Below are 21,598 nucleotides of genomic sequence, written 5' to 3'. Positions count from 1 at the left end.
ACATAAATATCAAAGAGATTTTTGTTTGTAAAAAATAGATTATTCCCAAATCGCTACAATAAAAGACTTAATTGTACTTTTGATCCTTTAGTTTATAATTTAGACTGTGCAGTTTTAGTCCCGCAAGTTTTTTTTAGCCAATTAAGTTCATCAATTTTTATGTTAGGCAAATTTGGTGCCTCTGTTGGTCTTCTTCTACCTGAACACCTCAAATTCTCATTTCTATCCAAATATTTGGGCCTTGTGATGGAATTGGGAGATTAAATAGTTGTAAACATTTATAAGTTAAAAGTAGTGACAATTTAATACAATTTCAAGGATTTCATATGACATAAGATTAGGGTTTGAAAAGAGAAAAACTTTAGTTTTTTTTTTTTTGTAAAATTAAAAGTTTTATTTGTTGAGTTTTGGGCATAAGAAAGTTGAAACCACTTTAATTGTTTTGATTTGTGAAGATTTAGTTCAAAGTGTGAGAATTTGGGGGTTTTAGGTAGAATAAAATTGTTAAAATTGATTGTGGGACCAAATTTGCTTAAATTTAAATTGGCTCCACAAAAAAACTTTGTGATCCAACATCAAACATAATCCAAAGCACTAAAAGGATTAACCAAGCAATTAAGCCAACAGCAAAATCATACTAAAAATTGAAGTGAATAAAATAAGGGGATTTGCAATCAGCCAAGAAGGGGGGTGAACTTTGGTCTATACAAGAAAGAATATTGCCTGAATGACCAAGTCATTATATTGGTGAAAACTAAAATATGATTTACTTTGGCGAAGTATAATCAAGAGCTCATTAGAGTTCATTAGGATCCCCTTATGTTACAGATATGAGATAGACATATTATAAGAGAAAAGGAAAAAAATAGTAAAATTATTAGACCCTACATAAAAAACAGTTGGTCCTTCAATGAATATTGTCTTCATCTGTCATAATATGATCCTCTCCTCAATGTAAGTAACATTAGGGGATCTAGATCTGCCAAGCATGTTCGTGGAGTGGATATACAAAATGCACTCAAGGATAGCAACAAATCTACTTGTTTTATACTTGTTAATGTTAATTCATTTTTCACATATTGCAATTGAGTATAAATTCAAAATTGATACAATTAAGGAAGTTAATTAACACAAGATAAAGTTGAGAAGAAATTTCAGAGAGACGAACAGAGTTAAATGAGTTTGTTTAATAAAGAATTCTAATTGGTTACAATTACAGAGTGTAACTAGCTCCAAGTTAGATCTACAACCATTTCAACTGTCACTAACTGAACCAACTGACAATGTAGAGATAGATCATAAATCTAATCTGACTTATACTCCAATAGATTATGGCTAGGTTGTACATTTTTCTGAGGTCTTCCCCAAAACTACTCTTGCCTTTCATTTTATTTCATTTTACTATTGTAGGCAATCAGGAATGCCCTTGTAACATAGGATTGTTACATTACATGCATACAAATGACAGTTCTTTAGGTCTTCCCTATATTGTGATTTAGCATCTGAAAACTTAGTTTTGGGAATGTAATTTTCTAGGAAATTAATCACATATTTTTCACTCATAGGAAGCTATCAAAGATTCAAAATAAAGGCAATTGCTTCTCAAAATAAGTTGAATTTGACACACCCTACCATTAATAAGTTGAATTAGTTTTGGTAGCCCGAGCAGACAACTTAGCACGTCTTGAGAAAAGATCATGGACAAAACAAATACAATAAAGACACAAGAATGAACAGACTAAAACAGATCTAATGGGTATAATAGGGAATGAGGTACTTGATCATTCAAGACAGAGGATGGCATTTGATTTATTAAATACTCTATAATAAGTATAGCATCGCCCCACAACTTTAGGGGTGCATTGGCATTCAATAAAAGAGTACGAGCAGTATCCACAATATATCTATGTTTTCGTTCAGCTACACCATTTTGTTTAAGTGTATGAGGGCAACTAGATTGATGTGGAATGCCATGGGAAGTCATAAATGATTTGAAGAATCTGAAAAATATTCTTTAGCATTGTCACTTCGTAAAATCCAAATTACTTTGCCAAATTGAGTTTTAATCTCCGAATAGAAACTTTAAAAATATTGAATAACTCAGAACAATTTTTCATTAAAAATATCCAAGTACATCTAGAAAAATCATCAATAAAGGTGACATAATACCTATGCCCTAAAAGAGAAGGAACACGATTAGGACCCCAAACATCAGAATGAATGACATCAAAAGGAGCACAACTCGACTATTAACAGTATTGGAAAAGAAGTTCTAGCATGCTTCGCTAATTGACACGACTCACATTCTACGGACTCCAACCGTGAGAGATGAGGTACCATTTTCCTTAATTTATTCAAGCTTGGATGACCCAAGCAACTATGGATTAAACTAGAAAACTCAACAAATGCACATATGGTAGAGGTAGAAGGCTAAAGGTAGTAGAGACCATGTGATTCAAATCCGACTCCAATCATTTGTATCAAGAAAGAATCAGAAGTGAAGGTTATGACACAATCTAGTGACCGAGTCAATTTACTTATAGAAATCAAATTAAAGAAATCAAATTAAAGGGACATCCAAGAACTAGTAAAACAGATTTTAATGGTAGTGAAGGGACATCCAGCAACCAAACGATCACGAAACTTCGAGGCAGCAACAAAATGACCACGAAACTTCAAGGCAGCAACCAAACAACCACCAACAGACCACCTAAAGTGTGACCCACGACTTGAAAAGGGTCAAAACAAGAAGAGGGAGGGCTGACGAGTCCAAGGAATGAACAGCTTCGCAAATGAGGCCTGCAGGGCGGCACGTGAACCCCACGCTGACAAGCTTCCTCAACAAAAAACGCGCATGAGGGCGCGTGAGTTACCAGCTAGAAGTGGCTCGCGACGTAGAGGTCGATGGCACCCTCTAAATATAAAGGCAACGTCAACTCCGACAATCACTGACAAAAGTCAAAAACCCTAGATGTTGACAGCTGGATTAGGGTTGCTGGATCAGAATTCTCTATTACCAACTTAAATATGAATAATTTCTTATTAATCAAAATTGATGGGTACAATCAAATAAATATACATGTAACAATAACAAAAATAATCCCTAAAGATTTGGGATTAAGATAAACTATAAATCACTATAAATCAGGAAGATAAACTTAAACTATATCTTAAATATCATAGAATATCTTAACAACAACAATGTGCAGTTTATTGGTGCATCTACAAGGAGAAAAATGCTCATAACAATAAGGGTGCCCCTACATTTTCCCAAAACTTCCTACGTCGAATTTCTATTTCGAAGACAGCTCATTCTTTTTATTATGAAAAATGATAAGTGTCCTCGCATGAAATTTCCACCCAGCATTCAACCAACAACTAACACTTTTATGGCACAATTAACCACCATTCAAGATTCCTAACCTCATGACGTGATTAATCACTTTTGAATCATTTTAAGCATTAGTGCCACAAGTACAGATCAATAATTGCATACAATCAAATTCACTTATTCTTAACTATTAAGAGTATCACAAAGAGAGAGAGAGAGAGAGAGAGAGAGAGAGAGAGAGAGAACAAACAATAAAGTTTTTGTATATTGATTTTTTCTTGAATAGAAATGCAACATACAACAACTATATATACACTAGTAAGTGTAACTGACTACTGGCTACATAGGTTATAACAAACCTAGTTATAACAAACTAACAATATCCTAATTAACTGTTTTCTAACTACCTAAGAGACAACTACAATAAACTGCTCTGTTGCAATATTCAGACCCCCACACAAACTCAAGTTGGGTGAGCTGAGGAAGGAAGATCAAGCACCTTGAGTTTAGTTCTATGTAACAAAATCGAGTAGAGGAGAGAGGGGCTTAGTAAAAGTCTCAGCCCATTGATCTTGAACAGGAATATGTTGAACAGAAATATGTTTTGCAAGAACCTTCTCTCGGACCAAAAAATTAATTTGATCTCCATATGTTTGGTATGAGCATGCAAGACAGGGTTGTGAGCAAGAGAAACAACACTCAGATAATCACATAGATGACAAAAGTGAAAAGGGGAACTTTGAGTTCAAGCAATAATTTTTCAACCCACAAGACTTCTTTAGTATCTTGAGCTAAACTCTATTACTCAGATTCAGTACTGGATCTTGCAAGATCAGGTTGTTTGTGAGACCACCAGGAAATTAAATTTGGGCTAATAAAGACAGCAGCTTCAGAGGTGGATCTGCGATCACCGGGATCAGCAGCCCAATCAACATCATATAATGCTTGGAGAGTGAATGGTTGGTGAGATTTGGTAGGCTGAATGTGAAGAATGTAACATGAGGTACCCTTGAGGTAGCAAAGAATCCTTTTAATAGCAGCTCAATGAGACTCGAGAGGTTTAGCCATGAATTGACAAACTTTGTTGACAGCAAAGCTGATTTCAGGTCTGGTAAGTATGGCATGTTGGAGTGCTCCAACCATAGATCTATAAAGAGTCGCTTCTTGCAAGACATCATAACCATGCTTGGAGAGTTTGCAGTTGGAGACCATAGGAGAGGATATAGCTTTGGCTCCAAACATATTGGTCTTATGAAGGAGATCCCGCATGTACTTGCTTTGTGTAAGCAAGACTGAATAATTTGGAAGATATCTGACTTCATTGCCCAGAAAATAATCAAGCTTGCCAAGTTGCTTGAGGGAGAAAATTTGACTGAGTTGAGTGATGAGCCTTTGGGTGAGAAGAGAAGAGCTTTCTGTAATAATAATATCATCTACATAAACTAGAAGATAAACAATATTAGTATTTTATAAAAAGGGAAGGGTCACACTTGTTGGCTGTAAAACCAAACTACAACAATATGTTCTGGAATCTGTCAAACTATTGCCTTAGAGCGTCTGAAGGCATATAGGGCCTTGTTCAGCTTACAAACCAGTGAAGAATCAGGGCTCTCAAAGCCAGGTGGTTGTTGCAAGTAAAGAGTTTCATCAAGGAGGCCATTTAAAAAGGCACCGTTAAAATCAAGTTGGAGAATGCTCTAATGATTAATGACAGCGAGAGTGATAACAAGACGAACAGTGACAAGTTTGATGACAGGAAAATATCCCATTAAAATCAGCTCCAAGTAATTGATGAAAATCCTTAGCCACTAATCTTTCTTTATATTTATTTATCGTACCATCAACATTTTCTTTTATACAAAAGACCCATTTGCAGCCAACAACTTGTCTATTAGGTGGCAAGGAAACAAGAGTCCAAGTGTTGTTTTTAATTAGAGCAGCATACTCTTTCCGCATAGCTTCAAGCCAATTGGGATCTTCTAGAGCTTGTTTAACAGTTTTAGGCTCAAAATGAACTAAAAAGAAAAATAGTTGTAATTGTTTCTAAAGAATTCCAGACTTAGATCTAGTTTGCATAGGGGATTTTCGGTTGGAGCAAATGAAGAATGAGTTGATAACTCAGTGGTTGGATTATAAGCAAAAGGTGGATTTTTGGTTTAAGGGTTGGGATAGTAGGAGGAGATAGAGGGGATTGAGTGGCTAAAGATTGACTGAATGTTAAGGAGTTTGTAGTTTGATGGGAGGATAATGGAGTGGTTAAACAAGGAAGTTAAGTATTTGAGATTTGTTGAGCAGTAGGCACAATAGGAATAGATACAAATGGCAACAAAAAGTAGCAGAGTAGGAGCAGAGGTGGGTTAGAAAAGAGATCAGGATAGGGAAAAAGACAACATCTTTAGAGATAAAGAGTTTTCCATTAGAAGAGAGGCATATGTACCCTTTGTGTGGAGTGGAATAACAAAGGAACAAACATTCATGGGATCAGAAAGAAAGTTAATGGGCATTATATGGACAAAGAAAAGGAAAGAAGGCACAACCAAAGGTTTTTAGAAAAGTGTAGTCTAGTTCTTTCTTAAAGAGAACAATGTCGGGAATAGAAAAGTTGACGGAAGCAGTAGGGAGTTTATTAATAAGATAAATAGTAGTAGTAAAGGCATAATCCCAAGACTTTAGAGGTAAAGAGGCATGGCATAGCAAAGCGAGACCAAGATCAACTACATGTCTATGTTTTCTCTTAATAACCCCATTTTGATGATGAGTTATGAGTATGGGGACAAATGGGGACAAATAAGACAATGATTAACTCCTAATTCTTTAAAGTATGGGGGACAAATAAGATAATGATTAACTCCTAATTCTTTAAAGTATGGGGACAAATAAGACAATGATTAACTCCTAATTCTTTAACATAAGAGGTCTAAACTCTCCCCCCCGCCCCCAAAAAAAAATCTGTTTGGATATTTTTGAGAGATGTGTTAACATGTAGTTCAGCCATAGCCTTAAATTGTTTAAAAATTAGAAAGGTATCATATTTATTTTTGAGGAGATATATCCTGATAGCTAGGTACAGTGTGAATAAGCATTAAAAAATTCAGATAATATTTGTGGTCGCCACAGGAAGGTATAGGGTCAGGACCCCATAAATCACTGTACACCATCTCTAAAGCAGAACTGTAAACAGTTTCAGACAAGTTAGAAGGTAAACGATGTGCTTTTCCAACACAACATGCAACACACAAAGAGGGGACATTACAAAGTTGCAAGACCAATTTCAGTACATGATTATTAGGAAATTAATAGAAAAAACAGATGCAGCTCTGTCTGGGAAACTTTGCAGCTAAAGATTAGAGAAGGAGTATAAGCCATTAGGTCCACCTCATTGTTGACCTGAGATTTGACAATACAGTTAATGAGATGAAATTCAAAGAAAATAAAATTATCTTTAGCAAACTTACCAACACTAATTAGATTCTTGGTAATAGATGGGACATGTAAAAGTTGATGAAGAGCTAAAGAAATATTGGGATTTTTAGGTGAAGAAAAGAAAGAAGAACCAAAGGAATGATTTGGCAAGCCTTGACCATTGCCAATAAGGATCTGGCCAGGTCCTTCAAAGGGCCCAGTTCGTTGAATATTTTGTGATTCCTCTGTGACATGATATGACGCACCAGCATCAAGGAACCAATTCGTTGATGGAGCAGCATGTGTGTAAGTCATCATAGCGCTAGGGAAATTCTAATGCTGATGACACATGCCTAGGCAATCCAGTATTTGATCCCCAAGAATAAGGACCAAAAGATGAAGACGATTGATTTTGAGGAGGAATGCTCGGAGGGACAGCGGGGTTATTGTAGGCACCAAAATAGTTTTAGGTATACGAATATGATCCATCAGGAGTGTAAGAATTCGAAGGCTGAAAAGATTGGTCAAAATGATGATAACAATGTGAAGCACTATGATCAAACCTAAAACAGACCTAGCACGGGATATTAGAGTAATGACTGCCAGAACCACGGCCTCTACAGCCACCATGGCCACAATATGAACCCTGACCACCATTATGCAGTGTTAATCAGAACTGGAAGGAACAGTGACATCATTTTTCTATGAATTGGGTGGATTCTGCAGAGGCGCCTGTGTAAGGTTGATAGAGATGGAGTCAGACATAGCTTTCTTGCAATATTTTTGCAATCACATTTCATGAGCAAGAAGAACTTCTTCAACAGGAAAGGGCTCAAATTTGCACTCAATAACAGAGATTACACAACTGTAGTCCTATGGAAAACCTTCAAGAATCACATCAATGTGTTCTTGAAGGGAAACCTCATCACCAACAGTTGCAAGGGCATCAATTAGAGATTTAACATGAAGCAAGAATTCAGCCATGGGTTTTTCATCAAGAACAGTTGCACAAAGTTCAGTTCGGACTCTTGCACGCGTCTATTTGTGAAAGAAGTCTTTGATCTTGTCCCAAACTTGATAGGCATGCACACTTCCAAGAACACGAGAAAGAATGGAGGTTGAAAGGGAGGATTGAATCCAGGACATCAGCATTTGGTCCCGTTGCTCCCAAATAGGATATTCAGGATTGATAATCCCCTTATCATGATCAGTTTCGCTCAAAAACCACTATGGAATCTTGCAACAGATGATGAAAGATTGAAGACAACGGGCTCTGTTGACAGTTTCAACCTTCTGAACCCACAAAAGAAAAGTGGTTTCATCTAACTTGACAGAAATTGCATGCTAGAAATATACAGTTGCAGAAGAGGACTGAATAATGGAGCTGGCCTTTTTTGGATATTCAACCTCTTGATAAAAGTTTTTTGGATGATTAGAGTATCACACACACACACACACACACAGAGAACAAACAATAAAAGTTTCTGTATATTGATTTTTTCCTGAATAGAAATGCAACATATGACATCTATATATACGCTAACAAGTGTAACTGAATACCTGGCTACACAGGTTACAACAATCCTAATTATAACATACTAACACTATTCTAATTAACGGTTTTCTAACTACCTAAGAGACAGTTGTAATAAATTTCCCTATTACAATATTCACACATTAACCATGTTCAGACAGAGTGAATCATCATTAGACATTTTAATAATCTCATTCATTCATGTATTATTAATCACTTTTGAGACAAAATTAACCATTATTAGAAATTATTAAAAATATGAATAACCTTGTTACAGATATTGTATAGATATTGTTAGATACATATATTATCCTCACTATCAATTAGGGATATGATTAGATTAGTTTCCATAATATAAGAGATTAGTATCTCTATCATTTATTGTATTCACTCTATAAATAAGATTGGTGTGTGTACAACTTTACACACAATTCCTGAATCACAACAAACCTCAACACACTATCAATCATTTTTAAGGCATATTCAACCATTCGCATCAGAAGTACAGGTCAAATGTTAATGCCTTGTGAGATAATGTTATCCATATTTATAAATGTGAATAACCATGTGTGATGCGTAGAAGTTGAGTGGACAACATGTGTGTGTGTCTTTTCCTCTTGCAGGGTATAGCTTACCCTGCATGTAAATGTTCTTTTCTTCTCTTCAATAATTTTTTCCTTTCATAAAATATATTGGAATTGATATATATCCAAGAGACAAATAGAAATAGGTGTATAAAACCTTAGGTATCGCTGGTAACTCTGAGACTTTGCAGATTCAAATACATAAAGATACGATCCTGAAAGCACCAGGAAACAAGGATTCCAAGTAGCAACAGAATTGCCAAGTCCCTGTAAAATAAAATATTTTTTTCAAAACTTATTGAATAGAATTATTCATTACCATTAACGTAAATGTTCAATGTGTAAATTTAACAAGAATTGTGGATTTACCTTCCAAACTAGGATTCTACCATCAGTGGCAAGATCATCAGGACTCCAAGGAGCAAGTTTCAATTGAAAACTATCAGTCGTAGGCTGACTACAAGTTTCTATTGTCTTATACAATAAGCTCAGCAGTTCCATGATTCTGAAATATCTCTCTGATGAAAAGTGAATGCCAAGGTTTGGCACTTGAATCGAAACAAGAGTGGATGGGTAACTTGGATGAGGCACTTTTATCTTCAGTTACCAGAGACAAACAGAACATGAACAAGTTATGCACATCAAAATGCATTCCAGAAAATTACTGCATAACAGTTTGGCTATAAGTTTATAAAAAACAAACCTTATTCACAAGTACTGCCATTCCACACCTATCAATGAGATAATATACATTTTCATATTTTTCAGAAATAGGTGAATTCATTATTTGACTGTCATAACTTGGTTTCACCAAACTACAACTCCTGAAATCAGAGCCACAATCAGTAAAAAAAGCAGCAATATCTCGTCCAGATATGTAAAACCGAGAATAAAGATTCTGCCTCTTCTCATCAGACTGGCTTTCCTGTGAAAACATTGAATCAATAAATAAAATGCCCAGCCATGTCATAAGCACAACTCATAATCTTGAATTTCAAGTAGCTTACCGCAGTGTGCAGAGTAAAATGACCAAAATCCAGAAGAAAATGACTATCACATCTGTCTGAACCACTAGTTCTGAGAGGAACTCTAACTTTTGGGGCATCAAGATCAATATCGAATGCAAATCTGATACATCAGTCAGAAAAAGAATCTGTAAAAGCCTTTTCAATTTAAAACAAAAAATAAAAAAACTGGAAAAAAAAAATGATCTAAGTATCAAATATTTCAAATTAGGCATGCGAACAATGCCTAAAAAAAAGAATGGAGAGATTAACAACTGCTTTGGCAATATCATATTTGAAAGAAAAAGCTTTGCTGCTTACATCTCACTAAAAAATATTTAAAAACAATACTAGCTTGATGAACACTGCAAAAAAAAGTTTTCCATAGGTATGAATATGGAAAGCAGAGAAAAACAAAGCAACAGAATGTGTTGAAGACAGAGAAACCAAACACATCACCCAAAAAAAGAGAATAACAATTGATGATAACCTGCTCTGTTCTTCTAAAGCCATTTGAAATTGTTCTTGTGCTCTACGGGTCACTTCCTCAAATTTCATCTGCACTCGAAATTGTCAGATGAAAAAGTCAGCCCAGAAAGTATATAAATTTACTTTTTTACTCGGAATTTTTTACTTTTTACGTCAAAAGTCGATTTGGCTGTTTGCACTTTGCATGTAAAAACAGTAAAAGCACTTTTTTTCATAAGAAATTACAAAAAAAGAACATCAAGAGTATTTCTCAAAATAAGTTAAAATAAAACATGTTTTTTATAGTATGTTAAAAATTTAAAAATGCCAGAAAATGTTTTTCTGATTATTTGATTAAAAGAGCAATTGCTCCTAAATAAAACAAAATAGTTATAATAAAAGAAATTTCTAAACTAGTCTGAATACTGCTAATTCCTAAAATTAAGGGTAATGATTACTGTACAAAAAATAAAAAATCGGACAGCTATCATAATCTCCTAATTATAGTACTAAATACCATCTATACAAGTAAATATTCTAATCAATCAAGGATTGTGATAAAAAAAAAAAAAAACATAATTCGTAATTATTTATTCATAATTATTTTAATGTAAAACAGTTTAATAAAACTTTCTGTAATAAAAAAAAAATACTTCAAATTGATACAATCCAGAGAAGAACAAAATACCGAGAAACTGAACTATGTTAGTATTATAAAGCAAAATTATACAGAGAGTAAACATTACACAGAAGAGTCCAATGACTCACTTCTGAGTCAGCAACTAACTAAACAGAAGAACTAACTGACTATCTAACAGAATAGATGAAACAGAAATCAACCCTTCAACCATTATATATTAACACAGACTCCTCTCTTGCACAAAAGAGTTTTTAGGGACTTACTTGATGAGAGAATTTTTGAAAAAAAAAATTTAACTTCTTATCTAATTTGAATTTTATTTATTATAATTATTTATGAATTAAATTTAATATTTTAAAAGTAAATTATCAATAAATAAAAATAATATTGTGGTACAATATAAATTCTTCATCATAAATCTAAAATATAATTTATATGTTTAAAAGAATATATATACAAATTTTAAATACATTTTATGTATTCAAACATAATATTTATTTGTATATATAATTTATTATAAATTTTAGTTACACTAGTGTCAGAAAGGCACTTTGTGTCTCGATGCATGTATTTTTAAAATATAAAATAGAAGCGAGTCATTAGCAATTTAAAAAATAAAAATAAAATAAAAGTAAGTTGTTAATAATATAGATAATTTTTAAGTAGTTGTAGTTGTATGAGTAGCTTGGAAAAGTAGAAAAAATAGAAAATAGTGGGAAAAAAAGAGTGGTAAGTAGTTACAGGGACAAAGTTGTCCCAATAATGTGGAATTTATAAAAACAAATATTAGCTAATTTCTAAATAATTAATAGTTTTAAAAATTAATATTAGATAATATTTAATAATTTAAAATATTTTTGAATATTCAATAATTAAGAGCATTTCATCCCAAGGCATTTGAAATTCTTAAAAAAAATGAATTACTTCATTTAAATTTTTCATCCAAACACAGTCTAAGGATGTTTATTTTTAAAGAATTGCTTCCTATCTTGCTCACAACTTTCTCTTTCATCTATCACAAGTCATTATTTTTAAAAGCTATTCCTATCAGCTAGTAGGGAAAAAAAAAACAAAAAATATTTTTTATAGATTCTGATTTTTTTTAGTCTTATACAAACTAATCAGAAATATCTCAGAATTTTAAAAAAAAAATAATGTATTTAAATAAAATAACTTGAAAAAAAAATCTTATATCAAGTACAATTGAGCTATAAAAAAAATTTAAATTAAAACAAATAGGAAAATGGAAAGTAAGGCATTAAAGCAGTGGCTTTTTTATCAATCATATTTATTCAATCCAAAAATATTTCAATCAAAGTCAAGCACCAGGATACAATCACCTGCAAAGCTGTTGCTGTCTCCAATGCAACAGTAGGACTGACAGCCTTACTTCGTTTTAGAAACTCCAAGACACGATCAATACTTTCCACCAAAACCTGTAAGTAAAGAGTAAGAAATATTCCAAAGGTAAAAAAAGATGGAAAAAACAAGAACCTGCAAAATTGAATAGTTTGATTTCTGCCATTGAGCAGTAAAAGTTTATCTATTTGTTTAGCATTAGTTCACAACCTTTCACTTTACAATAATTTAGTTCTTAGAATATTTGATGAATAACCATTCCAACAATTGCCTTTTGAAAAATTTGCTTACTCAGTTTAAACTTTAAAAGCTTTGAATAGATGCACTCAGAAGTGTCAAGGTGTTCTGTTTAGTGGTATACTTAGCAAAAATACATTGTCAAACCCTTCACAGAGTTATCAGATTACTTCCTCTGCAATTCTTATAGGAGCCGATATTTTAGTTTCGTACAGTCTTAGCTCAGTTATTTCAGGAGAATGGGAGTGTCTCAATATTCGGCCAGAGAGAGATCTTTCCAAAGAAAAGAAGAAAAGGGAGAGGAAAATGTAAGATAAGGGGTCTACCTTTCAGGGAATGTGAAAATAAAACACTCCTTTTCAACTCTCCCAAAGACAGAGAAATTACCGTAACATGGCAAGGAGCAATTGTAGCTGATAATCTCCAGTCAATATTCTCCCCAATTGGTAAGTGCACAAAACTAGCCACTACTGCATTCACCTTCTGCTCACTATAGACACTCTGCACATTAAGTTCCCAAGAAATATGAACTAACAGACAAAAGAGTCTAAATAGGAAAACTGTTAGGACTTCAATTATATTAGCAATTAACACATACTATGGGACTTTAAGGAACCTAAAAGGGCAGGCAACACAGTAGAGCAGGAAAAGGGAGAACCCATATGTAAGTAAAACAGATAAAAAAAAAATATGGTTAATTCAGCATATACTGCATAGAAGCAAACCTGCGTAAGTGGACCTTCAGGAGCAGATAAACCATAATATTTTAGTAACAAATCACAGTAAACACTACGATGCTTGAACTTGGTCGACACATGAAGTTGCTCAAATCGACCACAGACAATTTCCTCCTGATTCACGCTGATAATCCTGGCAGCAGCCTGACCAATAGATATAGTTACCATATACTGGACCATATTCTGCATATCTTTTGCAGATCGTGACATCAATTCCTCCTCAGGCTGGTGACTTAGTAACTTATTGATAGCCTGCCATTCTTCTTTAAGTTGTTGCTCTTCGGAAGCATCATCCAAAGAGGATTCTTCTGTGTCACGCCTACATAAAGATAGAACTATAGTAAATGTTCATGTATACACACAAAACCTATGAAAAACAGATTCAGCGAGACCAAGAAATGTTGCTGAGATTTAATCCACAAAAACATAAACATTAAAAACAATACCAACTGATAAATATGAGTAGAAGTAATGAAGTTGCCATGTACCAATAAAATGAAAACCAGCCCTTTTTCTTGGTCTTCCTTTCTTCAGCTGCTACCTTTGATTTCACAGATTCAACCTTGGCATGAGCTTGTAGCCTATAGATACCAAACAAAGATCACACACAGATACAACCTCTTTTCATTTATTGCATGAAACCACCATCCACCCACCACCCACCACCCACCCCCCCCCCCCCCACCAAAAAGAAAAAAAAAGGATACCACATTTCCTAATAGTGGGTGAATAAAAGAAAACAGAGAAAAATTAATCTAGAAAGCATCCAACTAATATGAATTAGTCTACTGACTTCTTGGAAGGGCTGTTAAGGGTACATTTTTATTCAATAACAGAGGTCTTTGTGGCTCCCGCAATCAAGGCCATTTGGAAATTTTTAACAGAAGAAATAGTTCAAAAGGAGATCGGACTTAACATATAAATGCTAAAAAATCACCAGATTCAAAACCCAATACCTCTATTTTCTCTCTTCATTTCATTTTCCTAAGCATTTTCTTTATCAAGAGCTATTGACCATCATTAAATTCTTAAAGAAAATCTTTAAAAATAGATCACTACACAACTAATTGTTACAAGCTTCTCCATCCCATTAAAATCAAGCATGCACAAGAATCAAAGCATCTATCTTATTCTTATAATGCAAAAACAATAGTTACAAGGTATAGCATAAAGCATGATACTTTTCAGAAAAATACCACCACATTCAATAAACATCGGTGCAATAGCATAAAAATGATACAGACCTCCATAGAAGAATAACTTTCGAATCTAGATCTTTCTCTATTTCTCTGATTTCTGTGTGATTGACATGTGGTGAATTTTGAAGAGAAGCCACATACAACTGAATATATCGCCGTCGACGCTGACAAAGATGCCGAATTTGGTCCCATGACAAGCGGTAACTGATTCAATATAGAATCATAAAGTTAGGCTCGGATCCAGGAACGAATGGGAATACATATCTCATGAAAGTGTTAATGTTGTACAGATAGTGGTCTTTTAACACTCTCTCAGGTAGTTAGGTTATAACTGAGTTAGCTACATGGTTGTCATAGTGACAACTGTGTCTAGATGCCTTTGTTAATATCTAAACTATCTATCAACAGCTCAATAAATTAGTGATTGTATCTCTCTCATTTTGTATTAACTACAGAAAGTACAACAATAACAATAGCTTTCTCCACAATCTTTTATCTCCCAAAATTCTCATTGTACCATTCATTAACATCCCCATTGCTCAACTAAATACTGTTTTTGCTATAAAACAACTTGGCAAGTTTGACTACTCGTTGGGCATTGAAGTCAGACATCTCTCTAATGGTTCTGTTCTTCTAACTCAAAGAAAACACATCAGAGACCTTCTGCGTAAAACCAACATGACTGAGGACGAGAATATCTCCTCTCCTGTGCCATCTAACTGAAAGATCTCAAAAATGGCACTGACCTTCAGGCTGATCCTACACTCTAGCGGTCTGGGGTGGGGGCTCTCCAATATGTTACCATTATACAGCTATCCAGTGAATGAAGTTTGTCAATTCATGGCTCCACCTCTTGAGTCTCACTAACAGCTGCCAAACATATCCTTAGGTACCTCAATGGCACTTTATTCTCTGGCCTTAAGATCCTTACTGCAGCTGCTCATCAGCTTCTTACTTAAAAGCATTATACTATGCTAATTGACCTGCAGACCCTGATAATAACAGATCAACTTCTGGTGCTACCGTATAGTTAGGTCCAAACCTAGTCTCTCGGTGGTCCCACAAGATACTAGTTGTTGCCTGGTCTAGCACAGAAGCTGAATACCACAAGCTTAGCTCAAGTAACTGGAGAGGTTTTATGGATTGAAACCCGGCTCACTGAACTTGGGGTCTCATTGTCCACTCCTACCATCTATCGTGACAACCAAAGTACCATTTGTGTAGCTCACAACCATGTCACCCATGCAAGGACTAAGGTCATCAGAAAAATTCTAACTCTACTGCATGTTCCTGCCCAAGATCAATTAGCCAACTTCCTTACAAAGCCCCTCTCTCCCACCAGATTTCTAATAAGAGCCAAACTCTAGGTGTTTCAGCTCCCTTCTCAATCTCACAGAGGGTTGTAATTGTGAAAGCCATGTCTAGAGGCTTCGCTTAATATCTAAGCCAACTGTCAACAGCTCTATAAATGACCAGGTGTATCTCTCTCATATTTACAGAAAATACATCAATAACAATAGATTCCTCTGCAACCTTCTCTCTCAAAATTCTCTCTGTACCATTAACAAAAAGGTATAACTCATTGAAACAAAACAAAAAATTCAAGTTACCACTTCTGTTGCTGCTGGAGTGCAGCCTGTGCAGCATACTGCCACCACAAATAAGGAGCCTTAGAGATGGGAACTGCAGGTCGTAAATGAGTAACTTCCATATATGTCTTGTATCTTGAAACAGCTTCAAGAAGTTTGATCCAATCATAATATTGAGCCTGTATTTCACAGAGGAACAAGTAAACAACAATATTTTCAAAGATACACAGGAAAAGGGTGAGTTAAAGAAAGTGAAGTTAGAAAGTAAATAGTTAGAACAAACTGAGTACTTGAAAATAAGGATATGACTTAATCATGATGCTTGAGGAAGACAGTCCCCACCAGCTTTATTTATATTCAAAGAAATGCATTACATAATTCCTTAATTGTAGGGATGAAAATGAAATTGATACAAGTCAGAAATATAATAACGGAAATAAAAAACATAAATAATGAAAATCTAATCAAATCCCAACATGATTATTATTGGTATAGCTTATACAAATCATACCACACTCATACTTGATGTATTTCTTTAATATAAATACATACTCCGCATATCTAACAAATGTAAGTTAGAGATCATTCATGATCCTTCTTAAGTGTCTCCAGTTCATATCTTCAACAGTAATAATTTTTCATTTTAATAATTTTTCATCTTTTATCAAAATGAAAAATATAATAGGAAGAAAGTGATAACAAAGAAAAAAAAGGAAATAAAGTGATAACAAACAATATAAAATCTTATAAAGATAGTCAAAAGCAAATAAAGAATATTAGAGTAAAGACTTTTACGCTGTATTTCTTTCTTCTTTCTCCGTATATATGTAACTATTGCTACTGTTATATTTAGTTGGTTTCTTAGAGTTGTTACTCAGTCATTGTTATGTAAGTGACAGGTGTTTTGTTCTGTTAGTTAGGTTTGTTTTTGATTGACAGGTGTCAAGATTGTGTAGAGTAGCTTCTATCGTACTCTTAGCAACTATATAAATAGTTGCATCTCCTTGTACTAAATATTCAAAAAACAATATACTTCAATTTTCTAAAATGGCATCCAAAGCAAGGTTTGATCCACAAACTCTCTCTCCTTTTCTTTCTCCTCCTTCCCCCTCCTCCACACCCTGCTACAATGTACTCTTCTTCGGTGATATTTTCAAATTCCATTCCAGAGAAATTGAACTCCAAGATCTACTTGTGGTGATGTCAGCAAGTAGAACCGGTGATCAAAGGCCATCAGTTGCAACGCTTTCTCATCGATCCACAAATTGCACAAAAATATCAATCGAAATGAAGATTGTGCCGGGAAGCATACCTTGCATGGGAGCAACAAGATCAACTTCTCTTATTCTGGCTCCAGTCATCTATGTCAAGGAGATGCTTACCAGAGTAATTGGATGTAATTCATCCTATGGGACAAAATTCACACTTATTTTCACTCGCAAACCAATGCAAAAAGCATGATAGCTTAGATCGAAGCTTCAGAATGCATCACTTGAAAATCGCACTATCTTCAATTATCTTCTTCAAATTCAAGCATTGATAAATGCACTAATTGTGATTGGCGACACTATTTCCGTTCATGAACATCTTGATGTTATCATCAAAGGTCTTCCAAAGGAATGCAAATCCTCTGTTTCCCTCATTAGCAGCAAGATTGAACCATTGTCGATTGACAAAGCTAAAACTATTCTTCTCACTCATGAAGCATGTCTTGAAAAGTTCAAGAAGCCCATAGCCCCGATGAATCACATTTAAGGCTCTGCACCTAATACTAGATCGCAACCACAAGCAAATCTAGCTCAGAATACTATCTCAGATGTGCCTAATTCTTATCAATCATAAAATCCTAACAATAACGAGTTCTTTGGTTATCGCAGTGGTCGATGAGTCATGATAGTCGTGGTCGTGGTCGTGAAGATCATGGTGGTTGAGGTCGTTACTCTGCAGTTCAATGTCAAGTATGTCATAAATAAGGACATGAAGCCTCAGTATGCTATCATCGATTTGAAGGCAATTTTGTTCCTCAAGTTCTTATGGACTTTACATACCAACAATATCCACCACAGCCATGGTCCTATCCTTCCAAGAACACTTACCACTACCAGAGGCCAAACCCAACCTCCTTCCAATTTATACGTCCACCTCCAACCACTATAAATCCCTCACCATCACCTCAGTCAGTACACTATCTCCTCAAGCTATGCTCACAAACACTCAACCTTGCAGTAATGGAAACTAGTACCTTGACTCTAGAGCCACTCATCAATGGAAACCTTCTTTCGATACTTTTGGAGACAAAGTTCTTGATCAAACCTTTAACCTCTTCAATGAATATATGTTCTAGACAACTTTCAACCAATGCAATAACTAAGTCAAATTCTTGAGGCAAACCTTCAAGAATTGCATCCAAATGCTCATGCGACGATGCAGATTGCCGATCGAAGAGAGCTCATTAATCAAGGCTTTGATTCGTAGAAGATACTCAGCAACTAGACAATCTTCCAAAGCAGAATGACAAAGCTCATATAGCAGTTGTCTAGCACAAGTGCAAGTTTAATGATGAAAGAATGAATAAATCTTCTCCCAAAAAATATTTTTGCAAAAACGTAACCAGAACTTTCGTCAAAGTCGAAGATGATGAATCACCATTATGCTGGAAGTGCAATTGCAATGGCAGCACATGTATCGGTTCTTGGTTGTGCGCAGAAGCCATGAGCGAGGATTGAGAGGCTTTACATACCATATTTGAATTATAGTATATTTGACTGACTAAGAACGAGTGATACATTGACATGAGTCTCTATTTACAGCCTTGTATATACTATAGAAGGAAAAATACTAGAATTGTCTAACTAAGACAATTACAACAAACAAACTTAATAACAGAATCATACAGTGACTCAACAGCTAACTAACTCTAGTTACAAAGCTAACATAAATTAGAAGAAAAAAAACTTGAAACATAACTTGACTAAGGACGAAAACTGAAAAAAAAAAAAAAAAAAAAAAAATATTCAGCTATAGTCAACTAATAGTCATAAATGGACACAACTGACAACCATCATTTGCCAGATTCTAATGCTATTCATTCCCACCTATAAAAATTCAAATAAAAATTATATGATATCCAGAATATATTCAATACAGGCAAGTAACTAAATACAAGCAAGGAAGATGCTTTAATTTCTAAGTATCCGAGCTTCTAGAGTTCTCTTCTTAATTAGGTTCTTGTTTAGCACCAAAACAAGAATTGATTCTAGAGAAAAATCAAATAAATAAAAGAAATACCTCTGTAAGAGTAAGAGAGATATCTGTGAGGACAAGCGAAACTTTCTCATATGGAATTTCTGGATTAACTCTTTCTTGGTTTCCAAGACGATGATACTGCATGACTGCATTGATAGGATAAACCAAGTACGCGCGATTCCTAGCCCACTTACTTACCAACTTATGATCATCAGTAGGCACATGTATGCCATCTTCAAATATCTAGTACAAAACAAAAAATGAAAAAACTCATGAAACAAAAGGCAAAAGACACATACCAATCAGAGTAAGCAGTCAACAGTTATATATATGTAGCTTATAGAATGGGAAGATGGAAGTCATAAAAGAAGAATAAACCTCAATCCATTCTTGTGGACTGATATCCTCCCATCTCTTGTCAATCTCCCAAGGAAGCTGGTCAGAATCATGATAAAGAGCTAGTCGCTCAAGTTGCACTGACTACAGTGAGAACAAAATATTTGTCAGACTAAAATAATGAGTTGCACTCAGTGAAAAGATACATAAGTCTGCTTGAACTCTAAGCTAGATGTTTAATTAAATTAAAAATTGGGGTAAACAGGATCAAACTACATCAAATAGACACAAACATTTTAGGAACCAAGCACTGGCTCTGTTAATATCCCTACTGCAACTCTGCTTGACTCCATGCATGGGCCACAGTGGGAAAAAGATCAAGTGACAGAAATTTTCTACTGAAATCATGTTATAAAAACCACAATAAACCAGCCAGAAATATCCCAGGAAGCTACCAAACTCCCAACTCAAACCATCTAGCTATTGGAAAATATAGCAAAATATGATCCATTTTTTTTCTGGAATTATGAATACCACCTGCCTTGGGATCATTACCATGTAAAGGACTTAGACAAGGGCTGAACTGAAAATGTTTATTGATTTTTTACAGTGAGAAAATGTTACAGACCTTTATACACAGATAGGCTAGGCTACAATTACTAGAAGCTAATGACACTTAATATTTTTGTAACTAACTCCAGCAGTCATAACTGAATGTTAGCTAGCACAACTATCTAGAAGCTAGTAGATGAGTAAGAGCTGAATCATCTACTAACACAAAAACGGATAACAAAACCACACACATATTCTATCACCACATGTAGGTGTGCCACTAAATTCCAAATTATTTTTTGGTACAATGTTCCGAAATATTGCAAGACAATTCTATGCAACCAACGAATAGGAAAAATAAAAAAGGACAAGTATACAAACCACAATATTTTAACGTATAAAAAGATGGTGCTTTACTGCATTAAAAACAATATTGGTAAGTCTTGGTTTGTCAAGTTAGAATTAACGTTTAATGTTGTTCATAAAATTATCATAGCAACGGACTCCTCACCTTCCTCAACCTATCCAAAGCACCACTTGTATCAAAAGTTTCATTCCCTTGTTCATCCATTGTAACAGCAGCAACCTTAGCCAAAGTCACACCTGAAGCAAATGGATGGCCCGGATTGCTGCAAACAACACTTGAAGCATAAGCAAATAGAAATAAAGTAAAATGAAAATATCATTGATTAAAAAAAAAAAAAATTAAATGTCAACTTTCATGTACACTTACCCTGCAAAGGAAATTAAAATGGTACTAATTAACCAACCTGACTGAATCTTCATATCTGATATGCACATTGCTGATAGATATCTTGAGATTTCCAATAATTGTAGAAATTAGAGAACTCAACCATGAATTTCCAGAAGACGGCTGTAAGATAAGATAACAGTCATGTTATTTCAACTGTGTATGAGTGCATTTGTGATTGTATGTGTAGAGAAAGAGATACAAATATGCTCTCCCTTAATCAAAATATCAGATAAAATATCACCCCAAAATGGTATCTCTCCTGTCTTTTCTAATTTTTCTCTATCCAATCAAATGCAATTTTACATTGTACATCTAAATTTTGACCCATATACTATCCAATCAATAAACAACAAGACTGGATTTATCATTATTCAATTCTGCTATCATTAACTAACTCCAAGAAGAGCTCTAATATTTTGCTTACAACTCACATCTAAACAAATCTTACCTGTTGACATAAAGAAGCGCAAATATAGGAACTTTCAAAATCCTCAATGTAGAATAATTAATTATACGTAAGAAACCAAAAAATGAATCACATTTTAGCCATGCGTCTATTTACAGATTCTTCCAATTTTAATGGGAAACCTACTCTTCTATATATATCCTCTCACAGATGACTAAAT

General features: G+C 34.5%; 1 protein-coding gene across 1 annotated transcript in view; it reads right to left on the bottom strand.

Moving 5' to 3' along the window:
* Positions 1–21,598, bottom strand: part of LOC109811015 (calcium-dependent lipid-binding family protein) — a 77,953-nt gene that overhangs the window by 51,425 nt on the left and 4,930 nt on the right. The window contains exons 7-21 of the mRNA XM_020374645.3: positions 20,989–21,092; positions 20,730–20,847; positions 19,709–19,810; positions 19,373–19,573; positions 16,106–16,263; positions 14,541–14,699; positions 13,785–13,877; positions 13,285–13,615; positions 12,947–13,060; positions 12,304–12,399; positions 10,346–10,413; positions 9,859–9,979; positions 9,555–9,776; positions 9,221–9,448; positions 9,009–9,118 (exon numbers count right to left, since the gene is read on the bottom strand). Of these exons, the coding sequence (XP_020230234.2) occupies positions 9,009–9,118; positions 9,221–9,448; positions 9,555–9,776; positions 9,859–9,979; positions 10,346–10,413; positions 12,304–12,399; positions 12,947–13,060; positions 13,285–13,615; positions 13,785–13,877; positions 14,541–14,699; positions 16,106–16,263; positions 19,373–19,573; positions 19,709–19,810; positions 20,730–20,847; positions 20,989–21,092 (2,225 nt within the window). The remainder of the gene's footprint in view (positions 1–9,008; positions 9,119–9,220; positions 9,449–9,554; positions 9,777–9,858; positions 9,980–10,345; positions 10,414–12,303; positions 12,400–12,946; positions 13,061–13,284; positions 13,616–13,784; positions 13,878–14,540; positions 14,700–16,105; positions 16,264–19,372; positions 19,574–19,708; positions 19,811–20,729; positions 20,848–20,988; positions 21,093–21,598) is intronic.

This window comes from Cajanus cajan, chromosome 5, assembly GCF_000230855.2.
Source record: "Cajanus cajan strain Asha chromosome 5, NIPB_CcT2T_4, whole genome shotgun sequence".
Lineage (NCBI taxonomy): Eukaryota > Viridiplantae > Streptophyta > Magnoliopsida > Fabales > Fabaceae > Cajanus > Cajanus cajan.
This window is presented reverse-complemented; position numbering and strand designations above follow the sequence as displayed.